This window comes from Echiichthys vipera, assembly GCF_963691815.1.
Source record: "Echiichthys vipera genome assembly, chromosome: 14".
Taxonomy (NCBI): domain Eukaryota; kingdom Metazoa; phylum Chordata; class Actinopteri; order Perciformes; family Trachinidae; genus Echiichthys; species Echiichthys vipera.
Window position 1 is genome coordinate 15,043,101 of NC_139839.1, and position 23,059 is coordinate 15,066,159.

The window sequence follows — 23,059 nt, forward strand, 5'->3', positions numbered from 1 at the left end:
TCACAAATATTCAACATCAACACATCTGGAGATACATGGTTTTGACTGGACAGGCAGAGGAGGAAAAAACTGGGCTACTGTAGGGTAGTTATCAATATAATATATCTTACCATTCAATGTGGTTATTTGACTATTTATTTATCTTTTTTAATATATTACTGATGGAATTGTATTTGGACACAGTGTTCTCTTTATGGCCAGTTACATTTATTGTGTTCAGTTGGGATTTGTGTTGTATTGAGGTTGTTTTGCACTTTACATAGGTAGTTATTCATATATACTGTCCATTTATTATGTTAATGTCCACAGTAGATAAAACTGTAGACAATAAATATAAACTCAAACAAGAAGCTTTTGTTGGAGCTTTTATTTTTCTGCTGCATCAAGATTAATTGTTTCATTCATATTGCAGGTTTAGAGCCATCTGGTGGACAAATACAGTTGATGCCCTTTTAAATTTTTCAACACAAAATAAGCGTTCACAAAAAAATGTAGTTAGTAAGCTTTTCTTTGAGTGATTCAGTGGGTGTATTTAATTAGCAGTAAAAAGAACTGCAGCTCATCATGTACAATTAAAATGCATTATGGTCATAATTGCATATGGTATTGGGTTCTTTGAATGCTTCACGTCTGTGAGACAAGGCCCCCAAACTTATCCTGCTTAGGACCCCCAGATGTACAGGGCCGTCCCTGACCACATGATCTCTCAGTGAGGGATTTATAATGTGTCTTGTCTTGTTATGCATCTCAGGCTGAGCTGGTTAAATCATCATCTGTGTAACAAGACCTTTGTTTATCATGCAAGTCTCAGTGTCATTTGACAATGCTTCCGTCTATCTGTGAGTTTACTCAGCAATGCAGCACTGGGACATATTTTTTCGCTACACCAGGTTAATCCATTACACAATTCTACGAGTAGACTGTCAGTTAATTACTTTTCTCGCTAGGAGATAAAATTGGTCATTGAGAACTGTTATCAGTCACTAGACATCTACATTCAGAGGTCAAAGACAGCTCAGAAGTTTAGGGTAAAGTCCAATGGAGCCAGTGGTGTAGGAGTGGAGTCATTATTCCAGTTGAGTGTAAAGTTGTCCCTTTTCTGACTGGAAGACTCCAGTACAGGGAAAGCAACATGGACAGCGACACCTACGGCCAAAGTGAGAACTGAAACCAAGGCGACGGATCCTCTGCGCAAGATCAGCTGAGTGACAGAAAGTGGCACCTCAGTTTTGGTGTTTGAAGTATTTTTGCTGTGCTTAGCATCCCCCTCAGCTCCTCCTGCACTTGTGTGACTGGCCTCAGCCTTGTGGTCAGCTTTCAACTCCTGATCCTGGGTGTTGACTGGACTGTAGCCATCTGCTTTAGGGTCTTCTTCGGCTTTCAGCTGGGTCTTCAGGGTGCAAAGATATTGCTGTTAATCAACATGAATGTTGATGTGAGTAGTTCAAGTATGATGAACATGGAAAATGTAAGTATGAACACGCTGTTTGACTAAAAACCACATATTATACATATGCACTTACTGTGTTGTCAGAGAAATCAGGCACCATCGCTTCATTCAGCACTGTACTGACAGGACGCCTTGGTAACACCACCACTTTCTTTCCAGCTCGCAGTTGAGCCTGACAACACATTTTTGAGGTTCATGAGAGGCATGTTTTTTGGTTCACTTGAATGAGAAAGCATGTCCAAACTTTGACTGGTACTATATATTTCTAAAGTTCACTCACTAACTGACCCACAATTGAAAAACATAACAGCTAAACAGCACTCTTCTCTGCAAAATAATGTTTTTCTGTTTATTGTCCCTCAATCCTTTTTGGAAAACTTTACATAAAGCATCCTACCTTGTGTGTGACTTTCTTCCAGTTGAGTCTGAAGATTATAATGAGGAAGAAAACCACCTCCAAGATAACACATATAAGCAGACCCAGCCAAAGGCCTAACCAGAGGGACACAAATACGCACACATTGAAGAAACATCAACAGGGTATTCACTTTTTAGAAAAACAACAAATCATAAACATAATATTTATGACATAAGACTAAAATACTGCTTTACTACTTAATACATTTTAAAAAATTGTCAATACATGCATAGTTTAAGTGGACAGCAAAGAGCTTAACTTTTGCAGGGGGTAAATGACCAGCTGCAGGGAGGGAAATAAAGAAATGTCTGGTGCAGCAGGACTCAGTGGGTATGTGAGATTAATAGTAAAATAATCCTGACTATTTTTATTTGAATAAATGTCTGTTGAGTCACTATCTACTGTTGAAGGTAACACATTGGTGACTCATACAATGGCTGAATGGCTGATAAAAGCCATTGCATTTGCAGTAATACAAACTCTCCACAACTAACTTGCGTGTGAAGCTGCTGTACGTTTTTCTGGTCTCTACCGGCAATTTAAAGGGAAACCACTCATTTCACATCAAAGTCTGTTTTCAGGTCTTGAAGAGTTCCACTACATGTATTGTATAGAGCCATTTGTGGCTCCAGAGGGAGTTGTGCAAGATCTGATACATTGTCTCCAATAATGATAATTAAATCAGCATCTGTTGGTTCTGAAGAATACAAGTTTAAAACTTCTGGGGATGTGGAGTTATAAAAAATCAACAGGTGAGCCAGACCTCTGTATCCCGCTCTCTCTGCTCACGCTTGCGCCTCGAGGCTATGTTAGCCACTAGCATTACACACCTAACTCTCCAACTGAACTGTCAGAAGTTGAGTTGTGTTATGGGTAATGAAGGCACAAGGTTTTGACAAGGAAGAAGAATATGTAGAATAAGTAACACATTTCTGGTACTGCTGCATTGATTTTGAATCTTTTTTTAACAGTCAATCGTGAGTCTAAACATGTTATAGGACTGCGGTACTGGGTTATCTAGCCCAGAATGACTGGTGTTACATGACAGGAATAATAGGGTCGCTGTATTTCTTTTATTTTTAGTCATAGCTTGGTTACAAACACACATATATAGATAGAATTGAAGGGAAATACCTAATATTCTGAGCTTGGCTTTAAACATCAGAGCTACTCCCAGTGGCAGACTGATGAAGTAGTAACACACCAAGTTGGACAATGCAGCGATTTTCTGCATGCCAGCTCCTACAAGAATCCCTGAGCAGACACACTGAAAATACACACATATTTTAACAAATTAAAAAAAGAACAACATCACAGAGCTCAATGTAGAACATCACAAGAACATATCTGTAATAACGTACCATAAGTGCATCAAAGAATTGTAGAAATGGGTAGACCATCATGTTCTCTGAGACAATCGCCACAATTGCTCTGACAAAAGAAGAAAATCATCAAAAACAAAGTTGCCTTTAGATGGTGCAGGAGCGAAGGTGTGTTGGCCTGAAACTCACTCATCAGAGGTAAATATGTAGCCAACGACAGACTTGGCGCTAGCCATGACGAAACCCTGGCACACAGCCATCACTCCTGTAGAAAAGTCATTACGTAACCTGATGAGTTGTATGTTCCACGATTGCAATGGCTGATTTTCATCCACATCCACCAAATATCTTTTGAAATTAAAGTTGCATGGTTCTTACAGGTATTTATCTATTTTTTGTGTGTGTACAATAAAAACAATATCTTTAGCTAAGCCTTGGAGTCCAAGAGTTTAATACACTGATTACACCCATGTCAGAGTTGTCCAGTTATACTGTATTGGTAGGAGAATCAACCATTTTCACTGGACACTGTTTGGGTTACATTGATTATGAATGTTTTTGTTTACAAGTATGCGTATGTTGTCGTCATACCTGCCAGAACCAGGGCCACTTTGCTGGTGATTAAAGCCCTAGTAGTGTTACCGGCCCCCAGAGCGTTCCCAACACGCACACAGGCAGCTGCATGGACACCTAAAGGGAACTGCAAGGACCGATGTTACTTTTTAATGTCAGTTAAAATCAGTTACACAGCTGTATGAAATAAACATATTTGCTTTTTTTTCAATAGTCTTTTAAAAAGATCTATACTTGGCCTGAGCCAGAAGGCAATTAGCTTGGCTTAGCATAAAGACTCGAAGCGGGGGGAAACAGTTAGCCTGCATATCCAAAGTTCAAAAGTAAACCTACCAGTACCTCTAACACTCAGTACTGTTCTAGTTCATTTGTTAAATCCAGATACAAACAGAAATGTAAAAACACCAATTTGTGATTTTGGGTGTATAACTTGATGAACAACCGTTTTCATAAAGTTGGAAGTTCAAATCAAGCAATCTGATTGGTTCATAGCCATGATATGATGAACACAAACAACGGCTATGACATCTAGTTCCTTTTTTTCTGAGAAAAATACGTAACCTTGCTGTCAGACAGCCCTATCTGATAGTAAACTGAAGCCGTTATCTATTATGCCCTCTTTCACCAGACTCTTTGACAACAACCGTGGTTTAACCTTGCACAGCATTGGATTTGTTTCTCTACTACTGCCTTGATTGATTAGTTTTTTTGAACTGTTTCTTTGGTGAATGCTAGCTGCTAGTGTAGGCTATGTTCCATAGAAACTACCCCAGTATGCGCAGGCAGCCAGCCCAGGAGTGCATGTTTTATTGGGAGTGTTATAATTTATGTTTTTCTGATTAAATTGTAATGTGTCTATAACTTTTTATCTTTCCTTACTTGATGAGTAGGTCACTTCAGGCCTCCATTATGTTTGGTTGATCATCTTGTCAATTAAATCACATTGCTGCATGGGACTGATATGGTGGTTCAGTTGCCTTACTTGGGAACAGCAACCATGACCTTTGCAAATCATTAAATAAATAAATTATCTTTAGGCATGCTGTTCCCGGGCCTAGGATCATGACCCGGCACTCTTGGCAAAGACAAGTCATTTGGGAATTTATATTTTAAAAAAAACACAAATCATAATTATTTAATTTCCAAATAAAACAAGCAAGATGCAACATAATAATATTAATTACTGGTTGTCCTTTTTTTTTTTTTTTTTGCATGGAGCCGGGCTGAGTGTCTTAATCTGCTTTCAAGTCTTAATGCTAAGTTAAGCTAATCGCCTCCTGGATCTAGGACCTTACCTAACATAGATATGACGGTGGTATCAATCTTCTCAGCTAAGATTAAGAAGTACATTTCCCCAAATTCTGATAACTGTTGAAATAAATAATAATATGTACATAAATGTTCCTGTGAACACATTGGATGATGCATACCATATATGTTATGGCTCCTACTTCCAGCAACACATGCTGGGCAGCAAGATCGTCCTCTCCAAGTAAACCTGATAGATAAAGGTCACATTCAGACATTTACAAAGATGTTCCCACCATGCCCAAAAGCTTCACTTGTGATGTTTGACCGGACACATTCAGGGTGTTTGGTTCGGGCAGCAATAAGTCAGTCCAGATGGACTTGGTTTGGGAACTGATGGGCCGCCGGTTGAAGTCCCCATATGGATCAAGTATGGAGTGTGAACTGGTAGCTGGAGAGCTGTAACATGGGGCCCCCTCGTTCTGACTTCTCTCCATTTAATGCATATATATACACTATATAGACACGTTTTACATGTGTATTTCGGGCCTACGTGTTCATGTAACATGATAACAGAGTGAAACTAGAATTATCATCTTACGGTTGTATGCCTGCACCAAACAGTCAAGTTGCAGTTTACATGCATGCCGACCAGACATACAGAATTAATAATTACATAACCTGGCCGCAAAAGAGACAGTTTCAAGATTTGTGTCATCACTTCAGTAACCAACCAAATGGCTCCCCTTCTGTTCCTGATTTATGGTGCTAATTAATGGCCAGAAAAGCTTTTTTTGCAGAACATTATGACGTCACATTGAAGTTGACCTTTGACCTTTTGGATAAAAATGTCTAAATAAATTTAATGTGACACAGTAAGTGTGGATGGGGGAGTGGCTGGCCCTGTGTTGCAGCCTTAAAGCTTTAAGTGGTTTATTCAAAATTGAACATTTGTGTTTTAACCTCTTTAGCCAGCCAAAACATCTCAATACACATGCTGGGGCAATAATTTGTCCATTGACTTGGTAGTACTGAACAAAAGCGAAGAGGAAATAAGAATTTTTTACATTTCAATTATCAATGAAATATGTTTCTTAATATTCTTAAGCATACATTTTAAAGAGTGTAAATGGTTTGTGTGATTAAAGTCTATTGATTTTATGATACGCAAGTTTAACTTTTTTTTAAAAAGACACATACACAATTTGCCTCTACATGTTTTAACACTTACATTTTCCATGTTCTACTAAAAGAAGCTTTAAAGAAATTGTGAACAAAATCAAGACTGACCAGCAAGAAATCCTCCAATATCCCAGATCCACCATTCAAAGCAGACCATGAATGTACTGGGAATAGCCAGCTTCATGTAGGAGCCCCACTCCTGCAGACAGCCAGTGGACCAGCCTGCAGAATGTTTCACACAGAAGGGTTACACTCAATATGGCCTGTAGAGGACGACAGTTTTCTGAAGACCGTTTTAACTGCTTACGTGCATTATTTACTTCTTGGCCCAGAATTTGGTAATTTAGGCCCATTTGATATTCACATTTGTGTGTATAACTCACCTCCCCATGTCTGCTGATGGAGCTTCTTCCATCTGATGTAGCCAAACAACAGCAGGCAGATGGATATCTGAGAAAGGCTGTTAGCAATTGCTGATCCACTGCAAACACACAACAGAACGTTTATTTTATATTTATAGGGATGTCTAGTTACAGTCTTCATTAGCTCTAACTCCATCCCTCTCTCTCTAAGCAAAGACAAAGCACTGCACACTGAGCAGTCATAGTAGGTCAGTAATGTGACTGTTAAAGTTACACTGTGGTTTGAACACATTCTAATGGTCTGAGAATAAGCCTTGAACATTTGGAGTCTACGCTTGCTATGGGAGGGACGGACCTGATTGGTTAAGTGGACTGCCTGTTGAACCAAATGTTTGTCCAGCTGGACCAGGATCAACTCCTGTCAGAACGCTCTCAGTTCTCCTACACTGTTTTCCTCTCTAAAAAAAGTACAAAAATAATAAACATCAGTGTACTGAAAGCTCTGTTTTTAACAAAAAGAAAGAAATCCTTCTTCTTAGACACATGACATCAAAATACATAATGAGTTTTCTGACCTCCTTTTCTCTTCCTCCCAAACTCCTGGCTACACATCAGCCCTCTACAACAATAAGGTGATCAGGAGAGAGAAAGAGAGTTTCTCTGCTTTAAATGCTGTTGAGGCTTAACTAGTATTAATTGGTAATGGCCCCCAGGGCCTGATACCGTATCTACAACACAAAGTCCATCAAAAAAAAAATAAGAAAGGAGAGGAATGAAGACACTTACATGACACCCAACTCTAGGCTGAAGATGAGGACGTAGTTGTATCCCAAGTTAAGAATATTTGCTACTGCTGCTGTGTACATTTGAGGTAGAATGATCCCCTGTCACACAAGAAAGAATCCACAATCAGCTCGATCCGTAGAGCTTATATATAATTCATGCAGGTTCGAGACAAACAAAAAATTCAACAAAAAGACAGCAGTCCAGTAGAGACTAGCCATGCTAGCGGCTTTGTGTGCCTATTAGGCAGAATATTGCTTTGAGCTAAATGCTAATGTCAGCATGCTAACATGCTCACAATGACATGACAATGTGCACGTTGAGCAACTAAGATAATGTCACTACTTTCATTTAGAGTGTTAGCATGCTACCATTTGCTGATTAATACTTAGCACAAAGTACAGCTGAACTTGATGTGAAAGTCATTAGATTTGCATCTATTTGGTCCCAAAGTATACTGTCAAATTCAAACTTTGAATTATTGAATTTCCTACAAATAGTTGTCAATTTTCCTCAAAACCACAAATGTCGACGTCATGGTGGAGCTAGAGGAAAAGTCTGGGAACTGTGAATGCTGCTACACAATGTTGTGCCAATACACAAAGGAAAGCCGGCCAATCATCGTCCTGTGAGGAGCTACTGGCAGTTGAGGGGAGAGGAGGCAGCTGGGAGTGACGATGACACAAGAGGTAGTTGCAGGGCTGGCAACCAGGTATCATCTGTTGGTTCCCGAAGCTCAAAATATGTCAGCCAGTTTAATCTTGAGAAAATAACATACTTTGTGGTTATACGCCAGCCTAATGACGTCTACAATGAACAAATATCACTTTTGGTTTTGGTTTAGGTTCATCTGGTTCTTTGTCGACTCAATTTGCACATTCGTTTGTGATGTTGTCGTGTTAGTCAAGCTTTTTACCCCACATTCAAACAACTTCCTTGTTGCCCTTGTCTCTAAATAAAATACCTGTGCACATGTGAGCAATTCTATTTTCACATGCTAAAATGGCTAAGAATTGGTTGCCAATTTCCAGTGGCAACATGGTAACTGTTATTTTCGAGCCCTGCAGTTATGTCCGAACTTGAGAGTACTTCTTCATTGAGAGCAGAGAATGACACCGAAGGCTTTGATCAATGGAAAATATGTTTTCTCTCTTCTCCTGATTGACTTCAGCAAGTGTTTGATAGACATACGTTTCAGCCAATCACTTGCAAGGTATTTTTTTAAAACACCTTCACTTTTCAAATCAGTTTCCAGTGACAGGTTTCTCAGCTGGTTCTGTGTAACAAACCATCTGATGAGTCAGGTTACCCCCGGAGTGCAACCATTTTCTGAATTTGCTTTGAGGAAACAATTACATTGCAGTCCATTTTCACAGGCAGGGCACCCACTGAAATTCAGTGCAGCAGACATGCACCTGTTCCCTCTTATAAACTTACTTGGTTTTGTAGGTAAGTAACTTGCAGTTGATGCAGGAACATGGCCTGTAGCAGTGAGAGAAAGAGGGGTGTCGTTTTTATAAAGAATACAGCCGGTAACACTTCTCAGAAAAACAACTTTGTTACTGCTTTTAGTTGTTGATTCTATATATCGCTATGTTGCTCATTCACTTCCAAATGTTGACGTGTTGTGTGTGAACAGGGATAACATGCATGCTAATAATCTGATCAAAATGTGTTTAAAAAAAGGTAATATTTTGCTTACTCCAATCACTTTCTCTGGATTATTAAGTACAACATGATAGACAGTGGACATGTCTTGCTTTTGTGTCACTTGTAAACTTCAATTTGACTACATGGACTGAATAGATGTACAGACTATTATAGGCATTTATTGTTGCGTACATTTGTCTAGAAACATAAACTACTGTTTTATTCCCATTTCTGCAAAGATGCAGCTATTAATTACTTTGAGCATTGGAGAGGTCACAGAACGAATTGGATGGAACTGGATTGTTCTGTATCTATGACATGGTTAATAAAGTAAATACAACAACACGGTAAAATACTTATACTAGTCTGCTATTATTCTGTGGATATTTCCTGTGGCTCAGATCCTTCAAGCATCATCAGAAAGGTAATTTGAATTCAGGTTTCATTTTTCATTTAATTTGAGTGACTTTAAACTCTTAAGCAAAATATAATCAGATAACTGATCGACAAACTCAGGCAGTCGGTCGCCAGAATTTCTCGTTTTAGACAAAGACATCACCATAAACGTGTTTCCTTGCCTCATTCGTCACTATGCTTCCTATTTTGAGAAACTGGTTGTACCAAAACTTATTTTGTGCTTCGTTTTTTTATACAGAGCCTATAGGATGTCCTGATTAAATAGCTCAAGTAAACGTTATTTTGAGTTCACTCACTGGGACAGCTGGTAGAAATGCCATCACATAGAGTTGTGCAATTCTGAAAGGGAGGCAAACAGAGTCATATTTATTTAGTAGAAGGAACACACGGACCATAAATTACTCTCTGCTCAGACATGCTCCTCTTTTTGCAAGTATGCATATGTGTGTATACTGTGCCTGTTCACATAAACCTAATGGGTGGAATCACATATCCAGGTGTCTAAAACTGCATGCATAATATTCATAAATGTACGTACAATGCTGAACTTAACATAAAAAGCACACTGACATGAAACATCTCTATACACAACAACAATAATACAATACAATACAATACAATACATGTATAATAGAAACGTCAGTTACATCCCTGATAAGAATAACAACCGTGGCACTAAAGATAAGATTTTTTTTTTTACTAACAGCTTGTCATCAACGGAGCTACGGAATTTTGTAAACTCTGACATACACATGCAAGGCATTCATCCATCTGATAAACTGTGGATTTACCTTGCCACCTCTTCCTCTTGGTGCAAGAGGAGCAGCACATTTTGACAGTTGATGAGAAGACCCCAACAGGGCAGACAAAACAGCAGCAGGATCAATATACTCCTTTGGAGAATTACTCCCACACGTTCCATGTTCTTACCGCCGTATGTCTGCAAAACACAAATGAGAGAAAAGAGAACTCAATCTGATTGCATAGGTTCAAATGCAAACCTCTCCGTCAAAAACACAGAATAATGAATAGATTAAATATTGTGGTTTGCTCACCTGAGAAATTAGTGTGTCACAAGTCAGGGCAAGGCCGAAGCCTGTTGCAACTGTGGTAATGTTAATAGACTGAGAGGTGGAGAGTCAAACAACAGAGAACAAAAAAGCAAAGTTAGGTTATAAGTTAGGTTATAAAATACCACTGTTCAATGAACTTTTTTGCATAGTCGTTTTTTGGTTTCCGTACATAACTGAGTAATGAGATTCAGCAACTTATGTAAATGTTGTTCATAGATCCTCGAAACCCATTGATAGAAAAGAGTAAAACAAGCACAGAACGGGTGGAAAAGTTCACGGCTCAGCGAGAGGTAGTCTTACTGGCTCTAAAAACTGTGTGTGGAGAAAATGCTTTAGCAGTGTCAAGCTTTAATGGAAGAAATAGTCTCCAGTGATAGTATTTAGGTAGGATGAAGTTGTAGGATTGGGAAACCTAAGATTGATTGAAAATTAAATTTATAATGTGCTCTAATCGCCCTAAAATCTAAACTAATAAGTAGGAAGGAAACCGGCCCAGACCATATGATTTGACATTTAAACTGGCTAATTCACTTCAGTGTCACTGTGTCCTACCTCATCTCAGTCCATTAGGATCTCAAAGATCACCCTACAAGGTCATTTGGGGATAAGCTATTTCAAGAAATATTTGAATGATCCAGGATCTCAGTCTTCCCAATGCACGCAGGACAACTGAAAGACTGATTAAAGCAGACTTCTCTGTCTTTGGGTTTCACCCCTGAGATTAAATCAAATCTAAAACATGTTATTTGTTATTTATGTGTATGTGCGGCAGATCAGGGCCAAGGCAGGTCAGATCAACTGCTAGCCAAAAGGCTAAACGAAGGATGGTGGATAACGGCAAGGGACCTGCTTTCAAATAATGGATGTATTATTATACAGACTTGTTTTCTGGTGTACAGAATAGCAAAGACGCATTTGTTGTTGCAAGAGGCCAGTTGTCCAAAGTTTAAACTCTGATGACTGAGAGATATGGAATCGAATAGAATAGAATAAAATAGAATAGAAATACTTAATTGATCCCAAGCTGGGAAATTGCAGAAGAGAAGATGAGGGTAGGACAGAGCTTCTGTGTTGTTTTTATTCTAAAAGGAGCTGGCTAAACACGTTACACATTACATTTTAATAAAAGTAATACAGTTATATAACGAGTAACATAACTGAATACTTTTGATGCCAAGTAATGCATTTTTTGTTTCGTTTTTTTAAAGTGGTTATAGGTAAAAATATCCATGCCCAACACTGGTGGCCAAGCAAACCAACAGCTGGCTGCTATGACTTTACAGAGGTCTGAAACTGGGACCAATGCAAACAAATAGAGGACCCGTCGGTGGAAGCAACAATGATACCCTTTACCCAACAGTCAGTGGTTTATGACTGTTGAATGGTCTTTACCAAGATGGCAATACCTGCAGCAACAAGAGGGGAAAGAGGTAACGCTTATTGGTTTAAAAATGATTTTGTGAATCATCGGCTATTGCCTTCAGAGTAACCGAGTCTTAACCCGAATGAACACCACTGTTAGACCTCCTAGCCTGGTTCAATACCTCTTGTACAGCAAATCTGGTGTTACGTTCATTGAAGAGTTGACCAATCAGAGCTAAGTCAGGATAAGAATGGAATCTTACATTAAAGCTACCTACCTGACCATCACATGTGCTATGTACGAACTGTCTAAATTCTTTCTGTTTGTGCAGTTGATTGCACAACAGCTCTTTACCAGTTTGGCAGTGTCTTCCTATTGTGTACACCATGTGACCTGGTAGGTGCTGATGTGAATATGTGTATCTTTCTGCACACTTTTGGAATATAATATCACAGTATTCCCAAGTCCCATTGTCAGTGTATAGAGGTTGAGCATCATCACACAAAAACACTCCCGATATTATTGTGAGTTGAAGAGAAAATGATTGTCATAATAACAGCAGCAAGAGCTCTGGCAGAAGAGAAGTAGTAGAGGGTTAATGAGTAGTGGTAGCTGTTGTATTACTTTAGTTGGAGCAGGTAAATTCAATTATTTCTGTAAGGATTAAAAATAGTACCGCTGTGGCCAGTGCCAATCCAGCCAGTTCTGCATTGCCAAGGTGACCACAGAATATGGTGACAACAAACGTCAGGAGGAAGTTCAGAATCCGAGACAGCAGCTGTAGAAACAAACAGAAAGATCTGACACATTTTCAAACAGCTCCTTGTTGATTGCAAATTATAGTTATAATTTTAGCGATAATAATTATTGCTAATAATAATTTAGTAAGAAATTATAGTTATAATTTTCTGCATGAGTTTGACCTGCATGCTATTACAGTTTTTCTCATTTGCTTGAGCACATTGGTCCACTCAGAAGGTACGTTTTCAAAACTGATCTAAACTGAAAGTTCCTGGCCAAAATGACACATTTATTTTTTTAATTAACACTCACAAAACAATAAAAATATGCAACAAAAGCAAATATGTCCATCAAATTACACAACTTGTGGTCAAATTCATACATTTGTTCAATCAATCATTACACAATGCATAATACGGTATATGCATGTCTTATCCAGTGGAGTTTTGAGTTTTTCTGTGAGGTCTGTGTGGGTGTAAAACATGTGTGAAGACTTTTGCCGTGCTCAGAAAGTGATGATGAAGATCAGGTGGACCCCAGTTTAATTAATAGTTCCTTAGCAATCAAGAAGAACTGTAGCTGGGTTCTGACAGCTTATCTTTACCCAGCAAAGTAGTTTGAAATCAGAGAGCAACGTTCTGAAATCTGCAAGCACAGACAGGTTTGCACTACAAGAAAGTAAAGGCATTATTGTATTTGAATTGCAAATTGTATATATATTTTAGAACTGGTAACTGATTGCACTGTATTCTGTCACAGTGCACATTCAACAGTAACTCTGCAAACAGTGAATGTAGAAATCAAGTGTATAACAGTTGTAGCACTTTATGAATAACATACCATTCCCCCCACACACTTCAACTTTCCCCTACTCACCAGCGGACCTGAGAGCCGTAAGACATGGTAGAGTTCTTCTCTGTAGGCCAGTGGCAGCAAACGTCTCAAACATGCACAGTGAAAAAGTTTGGGTATAACTTCTGCCTCGTCACCCTCGGCCCCTGCCGTCTTGGCAACTGAAACCCCGGCAACGGGCCCTGCACTCGGTGAAGCGTGTGCATGTTCCGGGGAACTCATCTTCTCCATTCGAACACATAAACAGAAAAGAGAAGAGAGAGAGCGTAGCAAAGGGACACAGGAGGGAGGGAGGGAGTTTAGAAAAAAAGAGCAATGGTAAGAGGGGCAGTCAGCCTATCTGGGTTTAGAAATGCAACACATGCACTGCTTAAAAGTTATTGATTGAATACTCTGGTTTGGAGGAAGGAGATGAGTGAAGGAAAGAAAGTAATCAGAGGAAGTGGAAACGAACCAAAGTCTTTATTTGTGGATACAAGGGTTAAAGCAGGGCTGATAAACCTATATGAGTATTTGTGTGTATTCTGAGTGAGTGCTTGTGAACCTGTTTCATTAACATGTTTTGGTGTGTGTGTGTGTGTGCGTGTGTGTGTGTGTGTTTGTGTGTATATATGATGTGTGTGTGTCTGTGTGTGTGTGTGTGTGAATGTGTGTGTGTTTATGTGTGTGTGTGTGTGTGAGTCTGTGTGTGTGCGTGTGTGTGCGTGTGTGTGTGTGTGTGTGTGTGTGTGTGTGTGTGTGTGTGTGTGTGTGTGTGTGTGTGTGTGTGTGTGTGTGTGTGTGTGTGTGTGTGTGTGTGTGTGTGTGTGTGTGTGTGCGTGTGTGTGTGTGTGTGGTCTTACAGGGCTCAGTAGTAATCTGTTAAAGAATGCCTGTATGCACTGTGCAGGCTTTGATTAATTACTCACTATTTATATTTGTGTGAGTGTGTTTGAGTGGGTGTGTGTATGCGTGTGTGTGTGTGTGTGTGTGTGTGTGTGTGTGTGTGTGTGTGTGTGTGTGTGTGTGTGTGTGTGTGTGTGTGTGTGTGTGTGTGTGTGTGTGTGTGTGTGTGTGTATATCACTGATCTTATCTGCCTCGGATTGTACTTTGACCTCTGATTTTATCCCTGGGGTCGGCCTCCTTATATATACCTGTCACATGGACAAACATAGTTGCACATGCACATATTCTTGCACTCCATTTACTCCTAACAGAGCTCTGCGACTTAAACATATATTCATCCGCATCTCTGGGTATCTTATATACTAATGTACTTCTGTTAATAATAAGCTGTGACTGAGGAACAGCATGAGTTTAATTACTGACTTTAGGTTCTCATTTAGGACACAGTTACAGGGAGCGCACAGTTCATTGGTAATAGAGACATAAACAAAAAGAGGGCACAAGAAAAGCTCAGTTTACAGGTGTGTGTGTGTGTGTGTGTGTGTGAGAGAGAGAGAGAGAGAGAGAGAGAGAGAGAGAGAGAGAGAGAGAGAGAGAGAGAGAGAGAGAGAGAGAGAGAAACAAGAGACCCCTCCATGTTTATAGGTTACTAGGTAGTCTATTGTGAAACTTCACATAAAGAGAAAATTCACAGGAGGCCCCTTGAAGGAGCGTTCATCGCCATTATGATATTAATATTCTCACACCAAGAAAACATTAGCAAAATGTAAACTTTTTTTGAATTACTGGCCTGGGACCCCAAGCAGATGCCTGACTTGCCTGCTGGCAAGCGGCGCATCTATTATACTTTTGTGCGGTGTTTTATGCAGTGTTTTCAAGTACTATGCTAAACTATGTTTTTCGTCTTTTCCTGAATCTAAAACTGGCAGATAACTGGCAAATTATATATTTCATATTTTATAAACGTGTTATATATGACCTGTTTGATAGTAATACACATATTACATTGGTCTCTGCTTACTTTAAATCATCTGACATGAACACAGAGCAAGCAAAGTGCACAGGGACTTTATTGTCACCAGGAACATTAAAATAGCTCAAGTACTATATATGTATAATACAATACAATTACATAAAAAATAGAATTTTAGTTATCTTTGTTTACATAGAAAAGTGACTTACTTCATCAACAAAGGCACTGGCTATATTGTCAAATCCATTAGAAAATAATGCATTATCATTGTCTTAAGGGCTTTAAAAAAATATATAACTTTTAAAAGCATATGAAAAGAACCTTAAATCCACACCCAAGAAGTTTAAGTGCCATTGTAATGACCATAACCAATAAAAAAGTGTCCTTGTGTTTGCACATTATACGTACACAACAATAAAAAAAAAGCAAAAATCACAGGTGGGAGGATTAAACGGGTGTTGGCAGGAACAGGAGAGTAGAATGATGGGAAAGTCATTCGGAAAGGTTATAAAAGCGTCCTCATGTGCATCTGAAGCTTATAAGAACTACTGAAGGTTTGAACAGTCCTCCATATTCTCATGTTCACACGCAGGGGACATCATAAAGAAAGCACAGAGAAGAAATAAGAAGACATAATCATCACCAGGTAAGGGTTAATGTTGTGTGCTATCATATTTTCCATGTTTTATAGTTTATTTTATAGGTTAAAAACCCAGAGAGCATTGGTACTGTGGTGCTGGTATGACTTAGGAAAAAGTTACTACAATCACATATGACTTTGATGGAAGTGCCCGTAAGTAAAAACTGTCCCTTTTATGAAAAATGGACTGCATTTATTTCACTTTTATCCAAATGGGTGAGCAGATTATAGGCAAGCTTTTATCAATTTAATCTTCAGAACAAACACTGTAGTAAACATAATGTTAACAACAAATGGATTATTGGACACAATATTGTGGTTACACAACAAGGTTTTGATGAATGCCATTAAAGACTATAAAGACTATAAAAAAAGGCAAGAAAAACTGTAATTGTACAGCATTTTCTTTCATGCTTAAACGTCTTATTTTATGATACTTCAGATATTCAGACATATACACTTAATGAGTATAACTGTACTAAAGGCAACATTTTCTCAACTCCGTTCTACTGGCTTTTTATGGTTTACAAAAACAGTCTTACACACAACATTTTCCTGCTTAGATGCTTTAAAAGAATCCATTAACACATTACTATTCATCACTCATGCACAAAGTTTGATCATGTTTTCTCTAAGCTCATTTAACAATTAGATTGTAATAATTAGAAGGGCACAGGAGAAAGGTCTTGCTCCCAGAGAAACTTTGATTGACCGATGAGAGAAAGGAAATTGGAAATTTCTACTGAGGGTAAAAACACATTGATTAATGTGTGAAGTGTTGTTTGTGTCACGGACGTCGTTAGCCTAATGAGGAGGAGAAATATCAGGCAAGGCAGGGTGATTTGTATAGCAGCTTTCAACAACAATTCAAAGTATTTTACATAAAACATATAAGGCATTAAGAAAGCAAACGCAATCTAAAAACTTTTAAAGATTTAATGAATGCAAACTCATTTCAGAGACTGTCCCTGTCACACATCTGGAGCTGCTTTTTTCTGTTGAAAAGTGCTGAAGTTTTGGTGAATTGAGATTAAAGGAGAATCGCAAATAAATGTGAAATTAATATCTATGCCATCATGTTTCACGTGTCGTTTTACGCCCTGTTCTTCTTCACACATGGACTCTTTCATGACCCCTTTTCACTGCGGTCGCATTTCCAAATTCAGACAAAACGTAAATTTAGGCCACAAAACTGGGTGGTTAGTTTAGAAAAAAAACCGTTGTGATTTGGTTTAAAACGAGGAAGTTATTTTATGGACGTTAATTCCATAATCAGCATAAACAACCAAAATAAATTAACATCTTGTTTCACACGGAACACAAACACCAGTCTCAAGTTGGACCCAGCCACCGGCCTTTTCTCCTCTGTAATAGTGGCTCTGAGCATATAATATTGAAGCAAGTTTACATGTGTGACCACATGCTATAAAATGATACACAGATGGGTAAAAAAGTGTTGTGATACTAGGCAAAATGACTTAACGCTGCAGTGGGTAAAAAGCCAAAAATAAAATGGCCATTTAAGAAAAAGGCAAGCCTCAGTGTATAAGTGGCAAAACATAATTGGTATTTTATTGACCTGTTGTTCTTGTGCTGTCGAAGTCAACAGGCTGCACGGTCCAACAGGACACATTGTTTAATAAGTTTTGTTAAATTGAGATGTGTTTATCATTTTCTTTCTTCCTGAAGAGGTGGAAAAAAATATTAGAAACACTTCTGAGTAAAGAAAATGGCCATACAACAATACCGACTGGCCTAAGAAACTTGTCAAGTTGAATCCTGGTTTTGGAAACAAATCAACATCAAGTCAATAAAAACTGAGCATTATAAACCTCACAAAGATAAGTTTTATTGCTGGACAAATTTGATTGCATTATAGCTGAAGAGCTGTTACTCAAAGCAGGACAATGTAGAGGAGAGGTATTTCAGTAAAGTTGTGACATGGTGATGACGACGATGATGATGATCATGATAATGATGATGACGAAAATGATGATGATGATGACGATGGTGGTTAAAAGTAAAAGCACTATGGTTTTTGTCATCATAGTGCTTTTTACTTTGTGACCATTTTCTTTAACGGATAGCCTAAAACTTGGCCTTTAAAATTAGATGATTTAATACAAAAATTGATGATGAATGATTTCCAATTAAGATTTTTAAAGCCTATTTTGTAAATCTTTTGTCCTTTATTTCTCCTCTGTAATAGTGGCTCTGAGCATATAATATTGATGCAAGTTTACATGTGTGACCACATGCTGTAAAATGATACACAGATGGGAAAAAAGTGTTGTGATACTAGGCAAAATGACTTAACGCTGCAGTGGGTAAAAAGCCAAAAATAAAATTGCCAGAATTTGAAGCAGAGTGAGAATTCTTCTTGCAGCTTTCCCTCTCTCTCCTGAGCCAATAGGAACGCATTCTGTCTCTGAAATGACCTGTGATTGGCCAAAGTCTCCCATCATATGTCATTTTGTTAGACCAGGCTAGAACTGTGTTGTGATTATGTTTGCCTCACCTCCAGGTCTATCCGAGGAAGAGTAAAATGAAGTTGATATTCAGACCTCTTCTGTTCCACTTGATCCTGAACTGTGCAACACAGACACTAGGTAAGTGCGTGTTTGTGAGTCTGGTCACCAAGACTTGGACTGGCGTCTTTCAGTTAAATCTTCCGGATAAAAGATTAATTCTAACCAATTTCGTGCAATCTAACCTTTTACTGCTTCACTCAGACGTCCCTTAAAGTATTAACCCTCTCCCTTGTTTACATTCCTAAGATGTCAAGATCCAGTCTGTCCCAGCAGTCACCAGTGAGGGTGTTATACAGACAGAGCTGGAGAAGACTGTGTCTCTGACTTGTGAGACTCAGGCTGATGAAGAGTTGGTGTGGCTCAGGAATGGCGCTGTTGTCAGTCTGAAGGAAGGAAATAAGAAGGGTCTCAGCCACGTGTGTGTGACACCCGTCATCTATGAAGACAATGGTGCCACTTTCACCTGCTGCCTAAGCAAAAATGCCACAGTTACGGCCTCAGTCACCCTGAATGTCACATGTAAGTCCCATCGAATAAATGTTGGCATTATGTTAATAATACTACTGGTAATAATCACTATTAACTTGCGAGCTTTTAGGTCAACTGGAATTTTAGCCATGCCAGGGATGGCAATGTCGGTCTGCTGGTCCATCACTTTGGTCCACACTGATAAATCTCAACAATGGACCGCTGTTCAAATTTTGTATAGATATTCATGGTCCCCAGAGGTTGGATCTCAATGACTTTGGTGATCACTGAGATATTTTGGGGATCCATTGGCAGAAATGGAATAAAGTATTAATAATTATGTTTTCATTAGTCACCTGAAACTAAGATTCATTGTGATTTAAACGAGAGTGAGCCCTGCAAAAATCTTGAGAGAGGTGACCTAGGTTATCTAGACATGATCAGAGCCCGCCCTGTTCACGTATACTAGTCAACAAGTTTGTATGGTATCTTACAAAATGTGACAGAAACCGATTCGTATGACATCTTACGAAATATGATATTCTATTTAACGCTGTGAAACGATAACCAGAGTGCACCACAGCGGTTAAGTTTAGGCAACAGGCAGATTGGGTTAGGATTAGAGAAAAGGTTGTGGTATGGCTTAGTTTCTCCAGGACACGAACAATACCAGGACACATAGCTCTTTTTGCAACAGCTGCAGTAACAAGATTTAGCCACTCTGACCGGTTAGCATCGCTTGAGCTGTTCGCTACTTAACATACAATTGACACATTTTTTTCTGTGTTATTCCTCTTCAGATCATCCACAGCTCTCTGGGTCAAAGGTAGTTTCAGTAGAAGAAGAGGCAGTGCTAGTCCTGCAGTGTGATATCTGGGCCAATCCACCTGTCTCCTCCGTCTCTTGGACACTGAATGAACGTGCTGTGGATCTATCAGCAGGTGGCTTCTCGGTGACCAATAACGGCTTCACAAGCCGGCTTACCGCTGACAGTGTGGAGAAAAGCTTGCACGAAGGCACGTATCAGTGCACGGCACAGTCTCCCGTCTATAGAGAACACAGCCAGCAATTCAATGTCACAGTAACAGGTCAGTTCACACAATCAGTGAAATTAGCACATGAAATGATATGAAGTAAGAAAAAATGGGTTTGATCATTGTCCTCCTCCTCAACTGCAGAAAAGACTTTGAAGTTCCCGATGATGCCCACGATAGCAGGCGTGGTAGTGGTGTGCCTTACGGCGCTTCTTGCCATTGCTTCACGGTGGAACAAAATTACAAAGGTAACACACATAAATACAGCACACAAACCAAACCTGGCTCACTACAAACTGAACTTCATAATGCTTTATTTCTCTTTTTGACAGTGCTGCAAGTAAGCTGTCCCAAAAATAAGTGGTCCTCTCTACTTCACCAAATGAGAGGCGCTAGTAAGACATCACATCTCGTTTTTTTGTGTGTGCCCATGAAACATTCCATTAACCAATTTTAACATATTCCATATTTTTTTTCAAGTTTTCAGCATTTTGGAAAATGTGATTATTTGCTTTCATGCTGAGAGTTTGAAGACCCCCTCTGTAAATATGAAGCTACAGTACAGCCAGCAGCTGGTTAGGTTAGGTTAGCTTAGCATAAAGACTGGAATCAAAGAGAAACCACTAGAGCTCACCTGGCTGACTCTATATAAAGGTAACAACAATAAAAAAAACACAATGTGCAGGTTTTTTGTGGATTAAACAAACAAGATATAACGTGTTCTTTGATCTATATAAGTGTGCTATGGAGGGGCTGGTGGATTTTGTTACCTTTGGACAAAGCTTTTAGGCTGAGTCTTCTCATCTTACTGCTATCCATTGTATCATCTATTGTTTATGGCAGGATGAGCCATGAAGTTTGCAAAACGTCCTTGAGATCACCTATGAAACGTGTTACTTTTCATTATGTGCTGCAGCTCTGCCCGTTCCTTGTTAATATCTGCAATAAAAGTGCTTTTGTTTCCTCACCACCTTGGTCTGAGTAGTTTCCACATTCGCACTGAACTTTAACTCCTGACTCAACAATACAATGAAAGACTTGTTAAAATCATGTTATACATTTACTCTAAATGAGAAAAGGCACAGGGACGTGCTGAAGATCAAAGTCTAAATCTTTGTGTTCATGCCAAAAAAGAAACACTTAACAGGTTCACATAAACAGTTCAGTGGCAAACGAGAATGGTAGCACGTTTTACAAGAATGCAGGTTTGCACAGTAAAATGGTTATCAAATATGAAGACAAGCTGAGTGAATGCTTTTATTGTGAAATATTCTGCCTTGTTACGCCTGCATGGCTTTGAATCTGTAGTCGGGAATTTGTTTGGTCCCTTCCTGTGTCATTCTTTTTCATTTAGCTATAATTGTGTCCAACAGTCAGTAATTATTAATAACATATGGTCTAACTGATTCCTCACAAATTGATTTACAAGAAAAAAAATAGATGAAAGTTTGAAAGTGGAGACATATGCTTGTTGATGCATTTATTAAATTACCACAGACTAAAACAAATAGGTGAACATGACAGAGATCTTGGAGCCATGGAGCTTTAAAGTCTTTCCCGTGCATGATTGTGACATCTGCTGGTGACTTTGCTTTAAACTCTTCTTATCTATTAATAAGGAAATTTTTGTGTATATGTGCAAATAAAGACAGAATAAAGCCTCAGTGTATAAGTGGCAAAACATAATTGGTATTTTATTGACCTGTTGTTCTTGTGCTGTCGAAGTCAACAGGCTGCACGGTCCAACAGGACACATTGTTTAATAAGTTGTGTTAAATTGAGATGTGTTTATCATTTTCTTTCTTCCTGAAGAGGTGGAAAAAATATTAGAAACACTTCTGAGTAAAGAAAATGGCCATACAACAATACCGGCTGGCCTAAGAAACTTGTCAAGTTGAATCCTGGTTTTGGAAACAAATCAACATCAAGTCAATAAAAACTGAGCCATATAAACCTCACAAAGATAAGTTTTATTGCTGAACAAATTTGATTGCATTATAGCTGAAGAGCTGTTACTCAAAGCAGGACAATGTAGAGGAGAGGTGTTTCGGAAAAGTTGTGACATGGTGATGATGACGATGATGATGATGATGATGATGATGATGATGGATAAAAGTAAAAGCACTATGGTATTTGTCGTCATAGTGTCATGATTGGCGACGGAGAATACACGGAGGAGACCCAAATACAGACACGGAACTCAGGAGACGGTATTAACAAATTTAATAAAACTTATTTTAAAAAAAGGTGCACTAAACACAAAGGAAAAAACACGAAGAACTAGATACAAACTCACACGATGAATGGACACAAGAGGAACAGGTACACAGGGCGACATCAGGGTATGAAGAGGGTATGATCCGGCACTGAGTGAGGCTCAGTACCGGATTATATACAGACTGGCAGGTGATCAATGCTAACAAGGATCACCTGCCAGGAAAACAAACTCAAACCAGAAAAACAGAAAGAAAGCACATACAGAAAAACACAGACAGAGGGAGACAAAAACAACAATTAAAAAGAGGAGAGCGAGAGACTGTCCAGAATCACAACACATAGTGCTTTTACTTTGTGACCATTTTCTTTAATGGGCAGCCTAAAACTTGACCTTTAAAATAAGATCATTTAATACAAAAATTGATGATAAATGATTTACAATTAAGATTTTTAAAGCATATTTTGTAAATCTTTTGTCCTTTATTTAATATAATTAAGACACACATTTTCAAGGGCATTTACCAGTGGTACCATTTCAAAAGACGAGTCTTTTGTTTTTTTCTCTCTATCTAGAAATCTATAAATCTTAGGTAAGTTAAACATGTAGACCTAAGGGACACTAAACAAAGTACAGAAAAAGAAGGGAAAATAAATGTATGTTTAAACTTATAGACAAATAGTTCAACTCTAGGGGGGGTAAAGATCTATGTTGAAAAAATCACAATAGACCTACAAGCTATTACAGTTTTAATTGCTTTCTGTTTTAAAATGTTGAATTGAGTGACTGTACTGTTTGTACTCATTGCTACAGGCCTAAAGCCTGGTTACTTACCTGTGAATTTAATTTATGAATATGGAATTTGGCCAATCAAATAA

General features: G+C 38.6%; 2 protein-coding genes across 2 annotated transcripts; one reads left to right on the top strand and one right to left on the bottom strand.

Annotated features, from left to right (window-relative positions):
* Window positions 1-1,015: 1,015 nt before the first annotated feature.
* slc47a1 (solute carrier family 47 member 1) lies at window positions 1,016-13,665 on the bottom strand (the record flags this gene model as incomplete). The annotated part of the gene is made up of 17 exons (XM_083927285.1): window positions 1,016-1,384; window positions 1,524-1,622; window positions 1,848-1,942; window positions 3,003-3,135; window positions 3,230-3,299; window positions 3,380-3,455; window positions 3,782-3,890; window positions 5,194-5,261; window positions 6,302-6,415; window positions 6,577-6,674; window positions 7,342-7,439; window positions 8,776-8,820; window positions 9,702-9,744; window positions 10,197-10,345; window positions 10,461-10,529; window positions 12,518-12,619; window positions 13,459-13,665. 17 exons carry the CDS (start codon window positions 13,663-13,665, stop codon window positions 1,016-1,018), a joined length of 1,944 nt encoding a protein of 647 aa, XP_083783411.1.
* A 4,813-nt stretch (window positions 13,666-18,478) lies between these two features.
* On the top strand, window positions 18,479-20,368 carry tmigd1 (transmembrane and immunoglobulin domain containing 1; the record flags this gene model as incomplete). Its single annotated transcript, XM_083927640.1, has 5 exons — window positions 18,479-18,556; window positions 18,725-18,983; window positions 19,733-20,020; window positions 20,111-20,214; window positions 20,299-20,368. The coding sequence occupies 5 exons, from the start codon at window positions 18,479-18,481 to the stop codon at window positions 20,308-20,310; spliced, it is 741 nt and encodes a 246-aa protein (XP_083783766.1). The 3' UTR covers window positions 20,311-20,368.
* Window positions 20,369-23,059: the final 2,691 nt, after the last annotated feature.